The following is a 22,009-nucleotide window of genomic DNA, read 5'->3' on the forward strand; positions in this document are numbered from 1 at the left end:
GTAAAAAAAAAAAAAAAAAAAAAATAGTGCTTGAGTGGAGTGGACTGCTTTTTTCCAAGAGATGTTCACATACAACTGCTGTAGCTACATGCACACACACGCTGCACAGAAACCCAGGAGGTTACAGTGTATAAAAAAAATAAAAAAAAAACTATCGGGAAAAAAACAAACAAGATTTTGTAAACACCTCACAATAAATAGATAAAACAGCAGGTTTTGCACCATGCATGTGACATACATTCAGATACAGTCTCACAGACATTTTTAACATTCACAATCTCAGACACACAACACATACACACACTACGAAAATCGCAGTTTTTTTTCAGATTTTTTTCCCAAGTGCAAAACATCACAAATGAACAATTTCTGTATTCAAGTAATGTTATATACAAGGGGGTGTATTACAAATATGTATGTACATAGAATATTTTCCATATTTCATAATTTACAGATGTTGCTATCTTAACAGTTACAAAATTTTGGAAAAAGATAAAAACAAAACATATGAGCATTGCAATTAAGTCCCAACGGCTGCCACGGAAACAGCGTCGCTATGATGCATAGCACCTAAAGGAGACGCCTCGACTGAGAGGAGGTGTGTGAACACTTGAGGGGCGGGGCTACGTCACCTCCATAGCAACGGTTTTGTCTGTTAGACTGTTTAACGGAGGTTTCTCTTGATCGTGATTTTCCCTGCAAGAAATATTCAATACAAAATAACTTATTAGGAGACCTCAAATTCAAATCAAAGAACAAAAACTGATCCTTAATTAAAAAAAAAACAGTGAAGTGAACATAAAACAGCATTTATAATTATTTTTATTTTTCTAATGCAATAAAATATTTCTGTTTTGCAATCAGAAACATGACAACACTAGTTCAGAACCAACATATAGTAATTATTAAAACTTCATATTTTCCTAATTGAAAATTAAAATGTCATGTTAAATTTGAAAAGTAAATTTGAAAAACTATTTGTTTTGATTAAGATTACACTTACCAACTGTAAAATTATTTATGTTTTTAAGACAAACTTCAAGTGAGTGTTAGATGATGTCAAAGACAATGTAACAAAAAAATCGGAAGAATCCGCATTGATTGACAGAATAATAATCGACTAATACAGATTAGTGCATGGTAAGTCAGAACGATTAGGGGGAAAAGTATCTAATTTTTATTTTTCTAATAATAATAATAATAATAATAATAAACAATTATGATTGTAATAATGCATTAGCAAAAAAAAAAAAAAAGGCTCATGTTTGCTGTACTTATTTAGGATTGTACAATTTGGACAAATTATGATCAATATGATAAACGACAGACGGTACTTTTAATTTCTATTCAACCAGAAATGTTCTTTTGACCCCACAGAGTTACTCACCTGGGCCCCATGTCGAGGGTAGTCGACCCCGCGGTGACCTTTGGGATGGGTCTGTTGGCGTTGGCAGCGAGTTTTAGGGCAGAGGCAGGAACAGTGAGCTGCCGCTGCAGCTGCCGCACGCTCAAGGTGCCTGCTGGTGAGGGGACGCTCACTCTCACGGCCCCGCCCATCAGCGCTTGACCGGGGGCTGGGCCAGACGTGCTGACGTGGTGATTGGCCGAGGAGGTTCCGTTGTTAGTGGTGGAGGCGGTGGCAGCGGGGGAGGGGGATGAGGTGGAGGTAGGGCCCGCAGACGGAAGGATGGATGACCCTGCAGAGCTCGTGTGATGTAAGCCCTTATAGACGCCTGCAGAGTCAAACGATGGAAGACCATGAGAACAGAATTCATTGCATGCTGATAAATATATTAATGGTGAATGCATATGGTTTAGAAAGACCAACCTGAGGCTGAAACGACTCCATTGACACCAACTCCCTCCTCTTTACTCTTGAGCGCCACCAGCTGGTCAGGAGTCACCAGTGCAGAGGCAGCAAACTGAGCACCGGCAGCATCTATCGTCTTCGACACCAAACTCTGAAGTACAGAAAACTAATGAAGTTACAAAACAGCAGCTCAGTAACACAAAATCTGTTCAGTGGATTAGATTAAATTCAACTTGAAAACAGCCTTTTCATTCATTTTCAAGGATATTGTGTGATCAAAACAGCAGAGGTTGTGTTACATTATGGGAATTGTCAATGGTTTGCAGTCACATAAACAAGATGCCAACACACCTTGACCTTGTTATTGCTCATAACACTGCATTTATTATCAATAATACATAATACTCATGTTTTATTTTATTTTTTTTATAACTCATCCCATCTCTATTCATCTTTAAAATGTAACATCTGAAAACACATTATACACATATATAAAGAGAAGCACATATGGACCCTAGTAAAAATCCTGGGGTGAACTACAATAATGGTGAACGCAAAAAAATTACAAATGTACATTTTGCACTCATCACAATAGTTAAGAGTGTTTCCAAGACTTTCTAAAAGAAGAAGAAAAAAAAAAACCTTTGAAAGAGACATCATTCAAAAAGAACAAGGATGTCAATAGCAAAAAGTTAATAAAACACAAATGTATATTGACATTTCCAACATTACAATTACAAACCTAGCTGTGAAGGGTCCATAAACTGTAAAAGTATTTTGGGAACAGGAATTAAGTATCGTTGCCACACAAAATATTTCCTCAGATAATGAAAGACTCATGATTATTAACCACAATAAGTCTTAAAACATTGTCTCATGTACTACTTCAAAACAGGACAATCTTTCGATCGAAATTAGAAAGCACATCAACATGTTCTTGCTCACGTCAATGTACAGTGACACGACGTGAAGCAAGGCTCTAGGAAAGATGCCAGGTTTAGTGTACACTGGAGGTCTATGTCACCGAAGGCTCACCTGGGGGTTGTTGGGGATGGCTGTGCTGCCGGCCTGCTGCTGTAGCTGAACCTGTTCAAGCTGCTGCTTCTGCATCAGTGCCAGCTGCTCCTGGTGCTGCTGGTACTGCTCCGCTGTGAACGCTGCAGGAGCACATGTGCAGAGAAAAGATCACCACATGCCAAAAACTGATGGTACTGCTCACGTCAAGACTCACAATCATCACATTATGCCAACAAAAGTTATTCTAACATTTTCATAGTCTTGAAAACATTTTGAAATGAACTTTACAACTCATTAAAAACCAGAGAAAAAGAACAAAGCAGGAACTATTTGGCATCAGGGGACCCACCGGGTGTGGGTGGAGGTACACGTGGTTTGGCGGAGGAGGCAGGGCCTCTCTGTGTCTGAAGCGTGCTGATAGGGCGGATGAGGAAGCCGCGGCGAGGTCTCCGGGCAGACCAGTGTTCAGGATTGTCGGGGTCGTCTGGCGGTGCCGTCCGAGGCTTGAAATGCCTCCAGCGACAGGCTTTGATATTGAGCAGGATTTGTGTGAGGTCTGGTGAGGTGGAGGAGGGGGCAGAGGTATCTGTGCTGGTGTGTGAGGTATCCGTGCTGGGCTGCTGGGTGGGAGACGATGATGGGAATGTGGGGGAATCTGGGTCCAGCCCATGATACACAGTATCCCATTCAGAGTAGGCTCGGTCCAACAAAACCCTACAAACAAACGAGAGAATTCGTCTATTGTTGCACAGTGAGTTAACACACACATACATGCATATATAAACTGAATGAACCACGATATGCACATTAATAAAAATAAATAAAAAAAACCCATTACAAAAGAACTGCGTAAAAGTATTTGCTGAAAAATAAAATGAACTTATAATAAAATGTAATAAAAATGGTCAATAGTTAAAAAATATTCACAAATAACTGAAATTATTAAAATATTTTTTTTCTCAGCAAATTATGTGATTACATGCAAATTGACTGAATTCGCAAGTATTGATCAGATGAAGAATGCAAATTACAAACTGAATTGAAACCACAATTATTTGCAGAGCAAAGTCCTCAAATGAACAATTTAAATTAACTGAATGAAACTGCAATTATTTGTGTGAAAATATGCAATTTAACTGTCTTAACTCACCTGCCCCCTCTGCCCACTCGCCGACGTGCCAACCCCAGGCATCGTCGTGGCACCGTGAGCGTGGTGAGAGAATAGCGATACCGCACATCTGCTAGCCCTCCCTCGGCAGGGTCTGACCAGGGCCAACCGCCCACAGGTCCAGAACGTGCCTTTGAGGAAAACAATCATTTATTAATAAAATACAGCCTAGACTGCAACCTTTCAACACGCTCTTATTCATGCATATCAGGATGAATCACAACGTACAGCATGATATTGACAGCCTGTTCTCCTCCTGAACCCAAACACACCATCTGGATCGTTCTCCTCCTCGACCTCTGAAGAGCCAGAGAACATCTGAGGAAACAAGAGTGTGTTAAGTCAAGAGAAAACAAACAAACAAAAATCTGTTGTGAATCTGTCATTGAACCTGTGTACCTGTGAGTAGGGCTCGTCGTCTGAACTGGGAAAGTCATACTGATTGAGGTCTTTAGTGTTAAAGACTGCTGGGCCTGAATGGGCAGAGCCTGCCAATGGCAATGGCTTGGCCTTCTTCTCATACTTCCGTTTCTGCCGCACAACCTCTGGTTTATCCATCTTCAGCCAAACATAAGAAACAAACCCAAATCAACACAGAAATTAGTGCTGTCAATCAATTAAAGATGTTCAGTATCCCTAATGGTTATTTGGTTGCTAATACTTTAAGAGCTGCCGCTGCTGAACGTGACGCGGTTCTGACACTTACGCTCAGAGTATTATTCACGCTTTAATATGAATTGATAACAGGTTACAGCACGCACTAACGTACGTGTGCGTGCCACTGAAGCATGAAGTGAAATTGAAGTGCGCGTCTGAAAAACCTCCTGTTGGATGTGGCTGCAATGGCATTCTAGGACTAAATAAACACTTTAAGCAAAAAAATAGCAACGAAGCAGCAGTTGTGAGTGGGGTGGCCAACCCTAGCCATGCCCAGTGTTAAATATTTAAAGCAGTTAAACCAGAAAAAAAATAATTCCCTACATTAACACGCTAACAGAAATATTAAGGCAATTAAGAAGGAACAAAACACAAAAGAAAACAGTCTTATAAAACACAGCACTTGTGTACTTGTGCAAAGTATGTTTTGGCCATAAGAGGGGAGCCCACTGGCCCCGATAAACAGAAATATTAGAGTGTGTGTGTGTGTGTGTGTGTACCCGGTCATGCTCCGTGTGTCTGTACTGGTTGCTGTTGGTGATTGGGATCAGAGGGATGACTGGTTTCTCCAGAGCTCTCTGAGCCAGAACCTCTGCCATCACCTCACCTCCGAAATCAGCCATGCCATTCCTACACACACACACACACACACACACACAAATGAACACACATCAATGAGCTTAAAGTATACACACTCCTGTGCCAAATAACCTAGAATACCAGGTTTCCCAAAACAGTGAATTTCCATGAATTTTCCAAGGTTTCTGTGACTGCAAAAAAAAAAAACTGATAAAATGGTTTAAACTGCAAAAATCGTACATTTAAAAAAAAATTGCATTACAAAATTTTGTGCAATTTTAGGCACTGAAAAAAAAAAAAAAATACTAGATCTACTTTTAAAAATTCTAAATTTCTAAAATCACCAAATACATTAAATATACAGACTTTATAAATAATTGCATATTAGCATTTGCTGAGAAAATATAAATCAATTAAAATGTGCATTCATTATATATAATGTGCAAAAAAAAAGTTTTATACAAAGATTTGCAAAATAAGTTGGCATTTCCAGGTTGTATATGTGCACCTCTTCTCTACAATCTCCAGTGTGAGGTGCAGCAGCTCTCGTTTGCTCTTCTCTCGTCTCTTGATCATCTCCAGGATTGTGACAGCTCGGCTGAGGTCCCTACGCAGCTTCAGCATCTTCTCATATGAAGCTTCGTCGTTCTTACGATTCTGTGGATAAAGATAATGTGTGAATGGATTCTCTTGTCATTCCATAAGCAGAGCCAATTCGTTGATGAGCACTGCCCTCTCACCTTTCGTGTCTGCATCTTCTCCGTCCGGCGCCTGAAGGCCACATATGGGTCACTGGTGCTGGAGCCATCACGCTTCTCCTGTTTGACCACAGGGATGAGAGAGCCGCTCTGACATGCTTTCCTCTTCCTGCTCCAGTACTCATACACCGCCTTAATCAGCTCATCATCCTCCTTTAACAAGAGTTTGGCCTCCTGTAGAGACACCGGCTGAGAGAAAGAGAAAATAATTCATATTAAACTTGTTGAAAACAACATAACAGGCTAACGAACATCAATACTTTTAAAACTACTATTCATGACATGATAACAGTAATATTTTTAAAATTATCAGAATAAATGGTGGTTGAAATCACAATGCTGCGTGAATTCAACTGGCAGAAGACCCTCCCATGACGAGAATGAAGTGAGTAAACTCAAAATGTTCAAACATCCAACCACATGCGAATAGTGCAATTTATTCTGGTGGAACGCCCCATAACAACCATAAAAAAAAAAATAAAAAAAAAACTACAACTAAATTCCAAATCTTCTGACAATTCCCGGTTCTGCCCACCCGTTACCTGCTGTCCGCTGCCTTTCTCCAGCCGGTCGATCATCTCTTCAAACTGCAGGGCTCCCACGTCCATCTTCTTCTTCAGTTTATTTACAAATGTCTCATCCTCAGAGTCCAGGTCATAATCTGGCTGTTCGGTGTCCAGACTAAATGCTGTATGTAGCGGGACCAGTTTGGAGGGTGCAAAAAAAGAAAAGCAGAGTTAGAGAAGTTTTACTGTGAAAACCAAAACCATGATGAAGCAAGTTTCATTGCAGGCTTCAAACCATTTAGTCATTATAGGTGCAACCCTTAACTTCTGTGCCTATTGCGGCACCAAACTGAAATTTTAACCATTATGAGCAGACACATTGCAACACTGACTCCAATTAAATGAGTTTGGGGCTATTTGTTTGTCTGTATAATATATCGGACTATTATTTTCTTATATTACAATAAGTGATTTACCAGTGCCCAAGTCATTCTGAATGGCTCTTAAAAGCATTAAACATTTGTTATTTCCTGTCTGCTGCCTTTTGTGTCACAGCTCAGTGAAGTCAGTAGTAAAGGCATGAAGGACACACAAACCTCAAGCTGAAGGAGATATTTGGTCTGGATAAAGGCTGTATGACTCACGCTGTATGTGAATGAGCTGTTTGGACATCCTGAAGTCCCCTGGGTAGAGGGACTCATAGTAGGCGATGTTGCTCTCAGCCTCTGGGACAGGAATCACCATGTTGTCCCTCTTCTCCCCGTACACCTGCTGAGCAGAGATGGCCCGCTGGAGATGGTGTTCCTACATGAACAGATGAAAATAAGATTTAGCCTAGTTAAACTGCAAATGCAAGTGTGGGGTTTGACTGGATGGAACATCTTCACACACGGACAAATGTGACGTATACCTCTGTAAATAAATACAATTTAAATTCATGTCTCGCACACTTCAGTGCACCCTGAATGGAACATTTACGTTCACTTCGGAATCATGGCAGAATATCCTGTGATGTCCACTTCGCAGGGCACTTATGTTTGAATAGAACAAAAGCCTGAAGCGATAAGAGAAATGTACAAAATGTGCAGAGCAGGGGGGCGCCAGGACTGGAATTGAGAACCGCTGGTTTACAGCATTAAAAAATAAAATGTACAAAAAAATATATATATTTCATTCATAAGTCATGCTATGTCCTGTGAATGAACATGCATAGGCAAAAACAACTGATTTTTTTTATATCACCAATAAATACGTTTTCAAGATTTATTTTTATTTTTGGGCCAAACATTGTATGATGATTCTTAACTATGTTATAACAATGACTATACAAGTTTTCTTTCTGCAAAATGGTAATAGACAGGTTCTCATTATATCTATAAACTAATCTAATTCGCATATTAACGTTTTTTTTTTAGAGCAACACGTAATGAAAAAAAGAAGTGTAATAATGGGAGTAGTAATTGACAAGATTTTCATAATATATAATATTTCATAGAATATTGAAATAGAATTACTTTCCCTGTAAATTTTTTGTTAGGTCTCCCAAAATGTGTAATAAACATGCTTTTAGTCCCGGTGTCCTCATATGAGGACATGTATGAAATCAACGTCCTGTTTCGTAACAGTCATATGTTTCGTAACAGACAAGGAGAGGGAATGGTCATGGGGAAACATTTGGTATCTCTGAAAAACCCTGAATGTGTGCATGGCCATAATGTATACAATGAAAAAAATCTGAAGATTGTTATGAAAATGAAAAAATGAAAAAATAAAAATCTGACATGAAAATCTGTCTATGAAAACATGAACATGATTAGGACAGGTTAGATCATGATTATGATGAAGCAATGTTATTAATAAAGGAGCAAGAAATATCTGCCTGAGGTGAAGAGTAGCCTATACCAATAAACGGAAGCTAATTCTATGACACATCCTTTGATAAATCAGATAACTGAGACACATATCAGACGTAACATTACAACTTGTATTAGCACAATGGGATGCTAAGTTATGCGTTATGAGAGAGAGAGAGAGAGCTCCCGCTGATATGTTTTCATGACAGCGCGCTGAAATATGGGCAAGGACAGATTTGACTAGAGATTCATATAAAGTTCTCATTATAAATGTATGGCAGATTTGTGCTTTATATTTTCATCTACGTTATTAAGAGTAATAGTTGTAATTAAGTTTTATTTTTAAAGTTAAGTTTTATTTTCCATAAACCACCTGCGCATTTTCGAAGCCATATGAATTGAATTATGGCCACAAATATGACGGAAAAAAAGTTTTATTTTAAGTTTTCATATTAGTGTCACTGTTGTATTTTTTTATGTATTCTAATATTTAATTAATATTTTGTATTCAATTTGCACTTTCTGATCAACCAAAATATTATTTAACAGCATGGAAATCGCTGATTATTGCAAAATAATTGAATAAAATGTAAAATTTAAGATAAAAACTAGGGATGGCCGTTTTCCGCAAATATCACATTCGAATATTTGAGCTGACAAAAAAACGAATATTCGTTTATTTAAATTAAGTTTAATGAGACAGACGTTATTTTTCAGCAACATTTATTGTTTCCGTCATTTTGAACAAGCTAACACACAATAAGCTTGAACATTACACATCGTGTTATGTAGCTGAAAACCTTTAACAATGCGTGCAAACAAACAAAAGTACAGATTAAAACCAAAAAGAAAAGTGAACAAAGAAAAAACGTAAAAGTAGCCTGCAGCTATTAGGCTATTGTAGAACGTAGCCTACACTTAACTTTGAAACTTTAAACTGTCAGCAAATCTTTTTTGCTTTTTTTCTATTGTTTTACATTTTCTTGTTAAGAAACACAGGCATGTAAACATGATCGGGGGAAAGTCGGCTCCTTAGTCTGTTAACAATAAAGCCGACCGCGGAGAAAACGCGCTCGGACGGCACAGACGTTGGCGGGACTCACAAATAACGGTGTGCTAAGCGAATAAGTTTTGTGAAGCACTTCGTGTTTTCGTTTCACCACTGAATGGGATCCTCAAATACATGGTTCCAGCAAGAACTGTTCCCACTCGTCTCGGCTGGACTCTCTGTAATCATCGCTGAAGAACTGGCTCAGCCTTTTCCGAGGAGTGGGCATTGCCTCCTCTTCATCGTTGGTGGCAGCGGCTGCATCCGCACCACTCGCATCAAGGAAAATGTTCTGATAATGTTCAAAAAAAAGTTTTTTCTTCTTACTTCTCTCATGTTTTCATCGAGAAACCTGAGATGTTTGTGCCGAGGGTCTAGGGCAGACGCGAGAAGAGGAGTTTTCACTTTGTGTTTATTCGTTGCTTGAGAGATGCCGCGACAATGTTCTTGAATTCGGTCACTTTCTGTGATTCTCCACGGCATATTTGAAGTACTGTAGAAGACCTCAGTTCTTATGGTCCGATCACATATCGCGCCTTTTGTGCACTCAAGTTCGTTATTTCCAATGTAGGCGCGTGGTATGCGCGCTCATAATGGAAGCGACGCGTTTTTGAAATAAATTTAGTAGCAGAGCTACTGAAAGTGATTTTTGTGCTGCAAATCCATTTATCCTTTGCTGAAATTTCCGCGTCATGCAAATCCATTTATCCTTTGCTGCAATTTCCGCGCCACGCATTTTTAGGCGCAATATGTGAACGGAACTTATTCATTCATTAATTATTTTTTGCTTGCATATCTTCAAATATGCCGTGGAGAATCACAGAAAGTGACCAAATTAGGTTTTATTGTAAATTTGTTTTTGTTTTTTTGCGAAATTCGAAATATCATTTTTATTCATCGAATAATTAGAGCAGAACGAACATTCGAATGTTCGACTATCCGTGCACACCCCTAGCTAATATGGTCCGAGAATGGACACTGAACTAGTGATACAAAACACACAGGTCTGTTAAGAGCAATACTTTTAACAGACAGTAAAAGAAATGGACACAGCAACCCCATTGGATTCAACGGAGACAAGTGAAGCACGCACTTCCTGGGGGTTGAGCGTACTGCGCAGACTCAAACTGAGCTTGATGACGTAGATGTCACGTGAGCAACCTGTAAGTCTTCTAATCGCTGTGCCAAGAGAAATCTGAATCACCCACCGAATCTTGCAGAGAAGGCGGAGCGGCTGCGCTGATCACACGCTTCAAGAGGACGCGCAGACGGGGAAAGCGAGCGGGCGCGCTCGTGAGACTCAGAAAACGCGGATTTCGAACGCCGTTGCCTAGCATCCATCTGGCAAATCTCCGCTCTCTACCCAACAAAACGGACGAACTGCTTCTGCTCTCTCGGACAAATAAAGATTTCTCTCACTCTGCTGCTCTGTGTTTCACGGAAACTTGGCTGAATGACACCATACCGGACAGCGCGCTCCATCTGCCGGGCTTTCAGCTGTTTAGAGCGGATCGCGACGCAGAATCAACGGGGAAATCGCGCGGCGGCGGGACATGCTTTTACATCAATGAACGGTGGTGTACAGATGTAACTGTGTTAAAGAAGACGTGCTGCTCAAATCTCGAAACGCTCTTCATTAACTGCAAGCCATTCTATTCGCCGCGGGAGTTTCATTCGTTCATTCTGGTTAGTGTTTACATCCCTCCTCAAGCGCACGTGAGCTCAGCTTTACAGAAACTCGCTGAGCAGATCACAGACACAGAACAACAACACCCATACTCTGTTTTAATCATTCTCGGGGACTTTAATAAAGCCAATCTCTCCCGTGAACTGCCAAAATACAGACAGCATGTTACTTGTCCCACAAGAGACAGTAATATATTGGATCACTGTTACACAACAATAAAGGATGCATTTCACTCTGTTCCACGAGCAGCTTTGGGACATTCTGATCACCTTCTGGTTCATCTTATACCGACCTACAGGCAGAAACTAAAATCAGCTAAACCTGTATTAAGGACTGTAAAAAGATGGACTAATGAAGCAGAGCAGGATTTACAATCTTGTTTTGACCTCACTGATTGGAGTGTTTTTGAAGCTGCTGCCACCGATCTGGACGAGCTCACAGAGACTGTAACATCATATATCAGTTTCTGTGAGGATATGTGTATTCCTACCAAGACTCAACTAAATTACAACAATGACAAACCGTGGTTCACTGCAAAACTCAGACAGCTCCGTCAGGCCAAAGAAGATGCTTACGTGAAGGGGGACAATGTCTTGTATAAACAGGCTAAATACACACTGGAAAAGGAGATCAAAGTGGCAAAGAGGAATTATTCTGAAAAAATAAGGACTCAGTTCACTTCGAACGACTCCGCATCAGTGTGGAAAAGCCTAAAGAAGATCACCAATTACAAGACACCACCCCCCAGCACTGTGGAAAATCAACGACTGGCAGACGATCTGAACGAGTTTTACTGCAGGTTTGAAAGAACACCCATCACCTGCCCTGAACACCTCTCCACACAACCGTTCACACCAATAACAACTCCTGCAACCAACCCTGAATGCCTCTCCAAACAAACGTTCACACCATTCACAGCTCCTGCAACCAACCCTGAATGCCTCTCCACACAACCGTTCACACCATTCACAGCTCCTGCAACCCATCCTGATCACCTCTCCAATCAACCGCTCTCACCATTCACAACTCCTGCAACCAACCCTGAATGCCTCTCCAAACAACTGTTCACACCACTCACAACTCCTGCAACCCACCCTGAACACCTCTCCAATCAAGCGCTCTCACCATTCACACCTCCTGCATCCCCCCTCTCCCCCACACCTGCAATACAGATCAGCGAGGATGCGGTGCGCCAGGTCTTCAGGAAGCAGAAAAGGAAAAAAGCACCAGGCCCAGATTGTGTTACACCAGCCTGTCTTAAATCCTGTGCTGACCAGCTGGCCCCCATCTTCACACAGATCTTCAACAGATCACTGGAGCTGTGCGAAGTCCCTTCATGCTTCAAACGCTCCACCATCATCCCCATCCCAAAGAAACCTAAAATTACAGGACTAAATGACTACAGGCCTGTGGCTCTAACGTCTGTAGTCATGAAGTCATTTGAAAAACTGGTGCTGGCCCACCTGAAGGACATCACTGGACCCTTGCTGGATCCTCTTCAGTTTGCCTACAGAGCAAACAGGTCTGTGGACGATGCAGTAAACATCGGACTGCATTATGTTCTGCAACACCTAGACAGACCGGGGACCTATGTGAGGATCCTGTTTGTGGACTTCAGCTCTGCCTTCAACACGATCATCCCAAACCTCCTCCTGCCCAAACTAACTCAGCTCTCCGTGCCCACCTCCGTCTGTCAGTGGATCAACAGCTTCCTCACAGACAGGCAGCAGCTAGTGAGACTAGGAAAATACACATCCAGCACCCGTACAATCAGCACCGGAGCTCCCCGGGGCTGTGTTCTCTCCCCACTGCTCTTCTCCCTGTACACTAATGACTGCACATCTAAGGACCCCTCTGTCAAGCTCCTGAAGTTTGCAGATGACACCACACTCATCGGCCTCATTCAGGACGGTGACGAGTCTGCTTACAGACAGGAGGTTAAAGAGCTGGCTGTCTGGTGCAGTCTCAACAACCTGGAGCTTAACACGCTCAAAACAGTGGAGATGATCGTGGACTTCAGGAGAAACCCCCCTGCACTCCCCCCACTCACCATCATGAACAGCACTGTGACTGCAGTGGAGTCATTCAGGTCCCTGGGCACCACTATCTCTCAGGACCTGAAGTGGGACATTCACATTGACTCCATTGTGAAAAAGGCCCAGCAGAGGTTGTACTTTCTTCGCCAGCTGAGGAAGTTTAACCTGCCACAGGAGCTGCTGAAACAGTTCTACTCCACCATCATCGAATCCATCCTCTGCACTTCAGTAACTGTCTGGTTCAGCTCAGCTTCTAAATCGGACCTCAGAAGACTACAGAGGGTAGTCCGGACTGCTGAGCGAATTATCGGTACAACCCTCCCATCTATTCAAGAACTGTACTTATCCAGAGTGAGCAAAAGGGCTGTTAAAATCACTCTGGACCCCTCACATCCAGCACACTCCCTCTTTGAACTGTTGCCATCTGGTCGACGCTACAGAGCACTGAGCACCAGAACGACCAGACACAGGAACAGTTTCTTCCCTCAGGCAATCCATCTTATGAACAGCTGATAATAACTGTGGGACACACTACACTATTTATATTTATATACACTACACTTTTTATCCAACACACATACTTAGCGTACACGTAAATCTTTTGCACATAATATACATGTACATACATGGAACAGACTATACTACTTATATTTATATTTATATACACATACACTTATTTATCCAAACACACATACTTAGCGTACAGTTACAATTTTTCCACATAATATACATGTACATACATAAATGCTCTTTTTAATATACCTGCCATACATTGTCAATTTGTATATTGTCAATCCTTACCCACCTATTTGTATTTTTTTGTATTTTTTTATTCCTTATTGTGTTTTTTGTTCTGTCGCTGTTATGTTGCACTGCGGAGCTCTGTCACGAAAACAAATTCCTCGTATGTGTGAACATACCTGGCAATAAAGCTCATTCTGATTCTGATTCTGATTCTATTCCGTCCCAGTCAGCACGGATAGTTTTTATTTTCCACTGTGGTGCTGATAACGGAGCTCTTTGGAATGCAATGCAATACAAATGCATCAGTCGTTGCCTTGGTTTATGTAATATAACTGTGATATGGATGATGATCAGATATTTCTGTTTTTGAGACTTTTTATTTTTTATCTGATATTTACTTCATTATGTAACAGATAAAAAGACAACTCTTGACGTGAAAAGTAAACAGAAGGTGACGACGGGTATAATATCAATAAGCACAAATGTTTCCTCCACAGACCAAACGGTCTCAAACGTTGTGTAGCTGTTTACTTGGCTGTTTTATCAAATAGCACACGTTTGCTTAGCCAGCTATGGAGAAACTCGAAGCCAGGCAACAGAGTGGCGACATCACACAAACCCACTCTAACATCACGGTTATCTAACTGTACCTAGAATTCTGGGCCAAGAACGGTTTGTAATCACGTCGCACCGTACCAGGCTCACGTGGAAATAAAACTGTAACTGACAGTCCTTACAATCGTTCAGCCTGACAGTAAGAAAAACAGGAATGAAGACCGTTTTGGTGTTAAAAACAAAACAGAAACAAAAAACACCCAGATTATTCTAACCTCAAAATTGAAAATCAAATGCCAACCCATCGAACAAATATTTGAATAATCGAATATTCTGGTCCAGCCCTACTTCATTGGGACATTTTTTTGCAATTTCAGATTCCAGATTTTTTAAACCGTTATTTCTCCGCCAAATATTATCACATCCAAACAAACCCTACATCAAATGCGTATTTATACAGCTTTAAAAAAAAAAAAGACCCTTATGTCTGGTTTGGTGGTCCACTGTCACATTTGATATATAATCATGCATTGCAAAATATAAATGCACATTTTAATAAAATCATGCATTATGATATTTTTTGCTGGATAACTACTATTTGTATCCATTTTGAGCTTATTTAGACTGCTTTATTGTGCATAATTATTTTCTTTTATAACCCCCAAATACTGCACATGTAAATGCAAGCATTGATGACTATACATGAAGATACAAGCATTGATGCATTCATGCGAGACAGAAAAGCTATACACATAGACAAACACAGTGATCTATAAAATATGGCCCTAAAAACCATATAGCTGTAAAAATTGTAAAAAACCATCTAATTTCTGATAAATTCATCACATTTCAAAGCATCACAACAGTAAAAGAATAACGCAACAGGGCAAATGCAAAACAATGCAGGGGCCAGGTGAGAAATAGTAGTTAATATGCAAATTGACAAACAGCAACAAGCACACTGTCAGCACAATTCATAAGTTACCACTTCTAAAAACACCAAAACATGGATACAGACTGTACTAATCGACAACGGAGACCGATGCCTACGCACTGCAAGGAAAGCCCCTGACACAGCAGAGCTGGATCTGTCAACTGCAAACCCAACCAAAACAATTACACGTGCTCAAACAACACCACTCCAATCCCAGACAGCAGACACTGACCGCTACTTTATTTACATGTAAAGAATTAGGTAATAATGCAGTCTATTTACACATACACAATCTAAAACAAAAAAAAACATACCACTGATTGTTATGCCGAATATGAAATGATGTGCACGGTACTGAAAGTCACATCCAGCATTGAAAATCCACATATATCAACCACTAATTTGACCAAGCGCACATTATTTGATGTGGTCACTCTGACCCCCAGATACCCCATTAATAGTGCATTATAAAACACTCTTGAGTGGGACAGCAGCACCATCTCGCGCACAAACACCAGACAGCATTAATCTGACACCTGTCCCAGAGTCCTGAGGTTAGCCTGCATTTGAACACAATCACTTTTGGACAGACATGTTTACTACACACATATTTACCCCAACAGAGCTGTGCGGTAAATATGAATCATTTTCATTCTAGAAATTGGTTTTTTTTTTTTTTGAAAGACTACATTTCAGCTTAAAACGTTTTGCTTTATTTTTATGCATTATGTGATACAAACACAAAAATACACATGGGTCTTAATGGGTCTGATATAAATAGTTCCACATTAATAGGTGCTGAAAGATAAAACCGCTTCTCATGAGAGATGTGTATCATGTTTGCTTGCATGATGTGGATGTACAGATGAAATGCAGCTGTCAAGAGCTCCAGATGCCTGTGTTGAGAAAACAAAACAAGGCCTTGTGCGCCCCTGCAGCGGTCAAATGGATCATTGCATACACCTAAACAGACTGGTAGAGCCATGTAAGCATCCTCTGTCAATTCAGAGATTATTCACCAATGCATTTTACAATGCACATAAATGTAAATGCTTCTAAGAGAGTACCTTGATTAGAAACATGCAATTACAAAGAAATATACTTATGCTTTAATTGACATGACAACTATTCTCACTGAAGCTTATGGGTCTTTAGAAAATAAAACCATACCATTTTGAATCGTTCAAAATGTGAGACAGAAAACTGCACCGATTGTTTTGCTGGGTGTTAATTGGTGATGGCTGTTTATATGTAAGGGGCGCAGATATTGGCGCCCCCTTTAGTTCAGCGCGCGGTGTTGCACCTCTGCGGAGCGCTAAGAAATCAACAAAATGGTGGATTTGCCCGTGGTCACGTGACTCCTTTGTACTCCGTAAACAGTCTATTGTCAAAAATACTGTTTATCAATCACCTCCGAGATTATATTTGTTGAGAAAAACCTCTAAAGTTTGGACCGAAGATACGAAACCTCGGCCGTCTCAGACCCTAGCAACGTATTTGAAGCTTTTCTGCAGGAGAAATGGCGGCCATTTTGTGTACACTGGCGCAGAGAAACAAGGGACGCGCCTCTGAGAATAAAAATGAAATTAATTTCAAAATACATGACTCTAAGCAATAAAACGTACCGATTCCTCCTCTTTCTCCATCCCCGTTGGCATTTGTGGCACTGCTCGGTTAATAGACGCATATTCGTGCAGGTCGGGCAGGTCCTCGCAGCGGAAGACGGGTAGAGGCTTGGACGCGTCCAGCGCCCGCGCCCGAAACGACAGTTTACTCATTTTTCTTTATAATTCGAGATGCAGCATAAATCTATCCGATCCCCTAATGTTCCCTACTGGTCCGGTTAAAGTTCTCATGGATGATGCCGGTTCGGTGTCCAGCAGCGCACGGGTCGCTCGGTGGAGCTGGCGGGGCGAGCGGAGGCGCGAGGCCGGGTGTGGGTCGCTCTCTCTCGGTGTGTGTCTCCAGCGCGCTCCGGTCCCTGATTCCAGGCTCAGTGCGCCATGGCCAACATGGCGGACATTAAAAACACTCTTTAACGGTCCGCTCGTGTTCAGCGGCCCAACCCCCTGATCCCAGACCAGCCATTCCCACGCAGGCTTACAGCGCATGCGCTCGTGTGGCGCGAAGAGACGGGAGGGAGTGAAAACCACACCCATACCTTCAGCAGAGCGCGCCTCTTCAAAAACATGTCTTTATCACCGGTGTGCAGGAGAATTTAACTGATACGAGGAAAGGGACGATAGAATAATAAAGTCTATTCAAAGACGCTCGTTCTTAAACGATTAGGCCATTTGGCTGTCTATTAAGTGCTTTTCTACCAAATCGTTAATTGTAGTCAGTGACAGCACAAGGCAAAAACAGGAAAGGTGCGTTTCAATGTTGAAAAATAATTATTTGAAAGAAATTTTCACCTAAAAAAAATAATAATAATAATACATTAAAAAGCAAAGTATAGACTTTCCCAGCTTCATTACAGAATCTACTTTCTTTTTTACATTTGTCATAAAACCTTTATAAATCAGCTGTAAAAAACAATAATTTTACAATTAATATACACTTAATGTAACATGCTTTTCCAGGCAGAAGTTTGAATGTCTTTTGAAAAAAAAAAAATGTATAGATTAAAAAAAACTATATAGAGGGTTTCAAAACAATATAACTTGAATATTAAAGGGGTCATATGCGATTTCCATTTTTCCTTTCTATTTGGAGTTTTACAAGCTCTTTCTTTGTGCATGAAGATCTGTAAAGTTGCAAAGTCTCAAATCCGAAGATGGAAAAACACGCCCCCCAGATCTATTGGTGCGTTCAAGTCATCTCGTATAGATTGTATTTACGAGTTGAATGCACATGAACGCCACCACAATATCGTAAATACCAGTGGGGAGCTCGAGATTTTCTTTAAGCCCTGATCTGTACGAGTTGGGGGCGTGTCAGTGATTAACATGGCGGAATATACAATACCTAAAGGTATTTAGCTGTGATTGTCAGGCTTTTCTATTTACAGCGCAGTAAGTTAATCGACGACGCATAATATGATGGCATTATAATATAACAATGCAACTTGTAACAATAAAGTTGGCAGCGGCTTCTTAAATTAATTTAAAACATTAAAAAACGAAGTATACCTAATGCACATTTCTTTGTTCTTCATTTTCTAGAACAAGAGTTTAAGAAAATAGCTGTATTTTTGTGTTTTTAATTAAGAGAAAGTACTCCGCCATCTTGCGACTTCCCTCCTCGTGCGTACGAAGGACTTGAACGCACCATATGTCACTATGTGGAAATATTTGCGTAATGCTGCCCAAATGTTCACGCAAAGAAAAAAGGCATGGTTTCAGTAACCACAGTTAGTGTTGAAGCAGCCATGTCAGGGAGATGCTGTGTGTATCTAGGTAAACGCACTTTATTTGGCCTTCCGAAAGTAGATGCATTTAGGAATCTTTAAGATTACTCACAACAGAACAGCAACGCATTTTATGGATGACCGTTTCGTGAACCTAGGAGAGGAGGTAATTCTGACTTTGCTACGACAATCTGGCACTTCTGAATGAGCTACTGTAAGTGAGTTTTATTATTTAAGTATTTACTATTGACTGTCCAAATGCGGAGTCCAAATACACAAAATAATGATCCTTAAAAAAAAAAAGCATCATATGACCCCTTTAACCCTTTAACTTTGAAATTAAATATTAGGACTAGTTATCAAGTTAATCGAAATGCACGAAGGACTTAAATTCTTCACTCAGTTAAAAAATAAAATGCAGTGTATATTTGTCAAGAAAAAAAACTGTAAAAGTTAGATTTTTTATGATTTTAAGTCAAATCATATTTGATGCTTGAAGGATGAAGTTAATCATCCTTCTGAATTGAGATTACCTTTTTTTAGGTGAACGTCTAGTTTGTTACTGACCTAATTCATTACATCATGTCACTTTAGAGTAACCTACTTAACTAGCAACATTCATTTAATGAAGTACTTCTTATACTATGATTGACAGCTGCAGAAAATGTAACTACTTCTACCAATAGGTAAGGTTTATGTATGTTTATATACAGAAATATGAGGAACAACATTGTTCCTTTATATGTCCCCACACATGGCAGAATGACAAAGTTAACTTGACTTTATCATCATTGGAACATCAGGGAAGCAATGCAGCTTATATCAAAGATGTGAACCTTTTGTAAATTTCTACCAAAGACAACAACAAAGCCATAATTTCCCTTTAAAGGGATCTTAGAGATGTTGCAGCATAATCTCAAACACTATTCCCACTAGAAGCAAAGAGACAAGTGCCTCATGGCGGTATTGAGACGCCCACAAGATCACATTTCACTGCAAAAACCTTCACCATTCCCCTTCTGTTTGCTAAAGCATTCGTATATACTTTCTCCTTCATACATCAATGCACTTACATCATAAGACCACAATACACTAAGCAAGAAAAACATAGATTTTAAAGTGTGCAACAATAAAAAGCACTGCATTAATAACATATGATGAAATCACGTGTGTTTATGTAGGGATTTTATAATATGCAAAGATAAAGCACCCAAGATAAAATCTAGTGCAAGTGTGCTTTTACCTCCGCTCCCAGAAGACCCACACCGATGTACCCGTCTGACCCTCCAGGGGGGTAACAGTCCATCCTGCATCATCGTCCATCCCTATCACACACATTGACATAAACATGAGCATTGACCATACTCTTGACCTCAAGGGTTAAGGTGTTGCCATATCTCTGGGACAACAGCCAAAGTATGACATAAGTGCAAATGCACGCAGCTTTCTTGTACCAACAAAGGGGTTTGTCACTGCTCCCTGTTATTTCCAACCTCGAATTAATGGAAAGCAAATCTGCAATAGCGCCACCATGTTAAAACACTTAACAATAACGAATTTTCGGTCGCTTCGCGACAAATCCGTTTGACCATTCACATTATATAACTCCGATCCGGATTCTACGTAAACGAACAACAAAACTCGCGGAGCGGAAGAAAACATAAAAGCTGCTCCTATTTTGGTTAACTGCGTAAAAAAATATCTGAAAAAAAAAAACCGAGTCGAGCCAAGCTTTTAAAGAGGAGCACACGTAGACTGTTAAAGTGCGGAGATGATGCGGCCATCTGCAGTCAACCTTCTGCAGATATTTAACCTGCGCGAAAAGTGCACCTTCGGCTTTGTTTCGACACCCAAACAGCTCGCGAGAGATCATACAATTACGACATTTTTAAAGAAGCTATTTTGAGGTTATTCCGGGCTGATGTGACAATGATGTTGGAAATATGCTGACGCTCGACTGCCAAGTTCACAGTTGGACTCGCTCATTCAGCAAGCCTTTATGTTACCAAAACGACATTAATCGATCTACTTTAAACGGGAGACAGACATATAGTCAAGACTTACCAGCTCTAGATCCAGAGCTCTACACGGGTCTGTCCTGGATTTGCCACATTTCAGTATTTCAGACGGCGAAACTGTGTAACGCATCAAGGTGGTGTTTGGCAAACAAACGGCACAGTCGTCAGACATACTGTCTCTCTCTCTCTCTCTCTCTCGCGCGCGCGCGCGCTCTCGCCTTTGCCTTCCGTTCGACACCGCGATTAAAGGATCTCCTCGGTTAAACGACAACGCAACCCCGTTAAGAGATCCGGTAGGGAAATGGAGGAGTTATTTGCGTCAGATTAAGGCTGTAAGCAGACCCCGGGGACAGTCCGAGACTGCCACAGGGTTAATAACTTTGCAATGGCAGCGAGACGCCGCCTGATTGGTCAGTGAGTGGCACCAATCACTTGTGGGAAGCTTCAGGCATATGATCTAATAGCAGCACGAAGAGATGCTATGGCAAAACTAATTACTGCAAAAAACTACACATAACCCCATCTATTGTCTTCTGATAATTTTGACCCATTTTGCTTTCAACGGTATACAACTGTAAATACTACGCCGTTTGTGGTATCAGGTAAAACAAGAACACTAGCAACCGAAAAACAAAAGTCCTAGTGTGTTTGTTTGTCAAAACTAAAACTTTAAAGTCAGAAATAGGTACAAAATATGTCACTGAGGCGGTAACTTTTGTTACAAATATGTACTATTTGGGTACTAATTAGGGTGACCACCCGTCCCGCGTAGCACGTGCGCGCACAGCGTTTGAAGCCCAATTCATGCGTCCCGCAAATTGAGACTGTGTCACGCAAAATCAATGCTTGCTCAAAAAAAGTTGATGGCTCTATATCCTCGATCCCCAGGCAGTCAAACGAACATTACTTGACAGTTCAGCACGCTACTGCGAGAGCGGGAGCGAGCGAGTTTGAATGAGAGATGAAGTTTACATCTTTATTATTTAACGTTTTTGCTACATTATTTATATTAAAATATGTTATGTAGGCAATAACTCAGTTTACTATTTGACTAATTTACTGAGGTGGCATCGTTGTTAACTTACAAAAATGATAATTTGGTGGATAATTTACATTTTTCCGTTAATAACAGGTAGTGTATTCCGATGTAAAATTAACAGTCGCCTGTGGACGCTCCACAACCATCTTATCTGAGCTCAAAACGCTGCTTGAGCAAGTGTCAAGATACTAAAAGTAATAAATACATAATTATGAACGTTTATGTGTGTTTATTTTTGTTCTCAGTACGTT

At 40.6% G+C, this 22,009-nt stretch overlaps 1 protein-coding gene across 2 annotated transcripts; it reads right to left on the reverse strand.

The window, feature by feature from the left end:
- Positions 1–50: 50 nt before the first annotated feature.
- On the reverse strand, positions 51–21,101 carry epc1b (enhancer of polycomb homolog 1 (Drosophila) b). 2 transcript variants are annotated; one of them, XM_059501416.1, is made up of 15 exons: positions 20,766–21,101; positions 19,945–20,026; positions 7,140–7,299; positions 6,532–6,677; positions 5,972–6,178; positions 5,740–5,888; positions 5,153–5,282; positions 4,395–4,553; positions 4,224–4,313; positions 3,978–4,126; positions 3,177–3,541; positions 2,846–2,967; positions 1,829–1,961; positions 1,388–1,733; positions 51–696 (listed from the first exon to the last, which is right to left on the reverse strand). In XM_059501416.1, the coding sequence occupies exons 2-15, from the start codon at positions 20,005–20,007 to the stop codon at positions 624–626; spliced, it is 2,292 nt and encodes a 763-aa protein (XP_059357399.1). In that variant the 5' UTR covers positions 20,008–20,026; positions 20,766–21,101; the 3' UTR covers positions 51–623. The 2 variants fall into 2 exon arrangements, with proteins under 2 accessions (XP_059357399.1, XP_059357398.1); XM_059501415.1 differs by lacking the exons at positions 19,945–20,026; positions 20,766–21,101 and adding an exon at positions 16,978–17,444.
- Positions 21,102–22,009: the final 908 nt, after the last annotated feature.

The sequence above is a fragment of the Carassius carassius genome, chromosome 20 (genome assembly GCF_963082965.1).
Source record: "Carassius carassius chromosome 20, fCarCar2.1, whole genome shotgun sequence".
Classification (NCBI taxonomy): Eukaryota; Metazoa; Chordata; class Actinopteri; order Cypriniformes; family Cyprinidae; genus Carassius; species Carassius carassius.

Coding starts and splice junctions, on each gene's coding strand:
- epc1b (XM_059501415.1), bottom strand. CDS start 17,130: ATGAGTAAACTGTCGTTTCGGGCGCGGGCGCTGGACGCGTCCAAGCCT. Junction 7,300..16,977: donor TGGAGAAAGAGGAGGAATCG/GTACGTTTTATT, acceptor CTGTTCATGTAG/GAACACCATCTCCAGCGGGC. Junction 697..1,387: donor ACCCTCGACATGGGGCCCAG/GTGAGTAACTCT, acceptor TATTTCTTGCAG/GGAAAATCACGATCAAGAGA.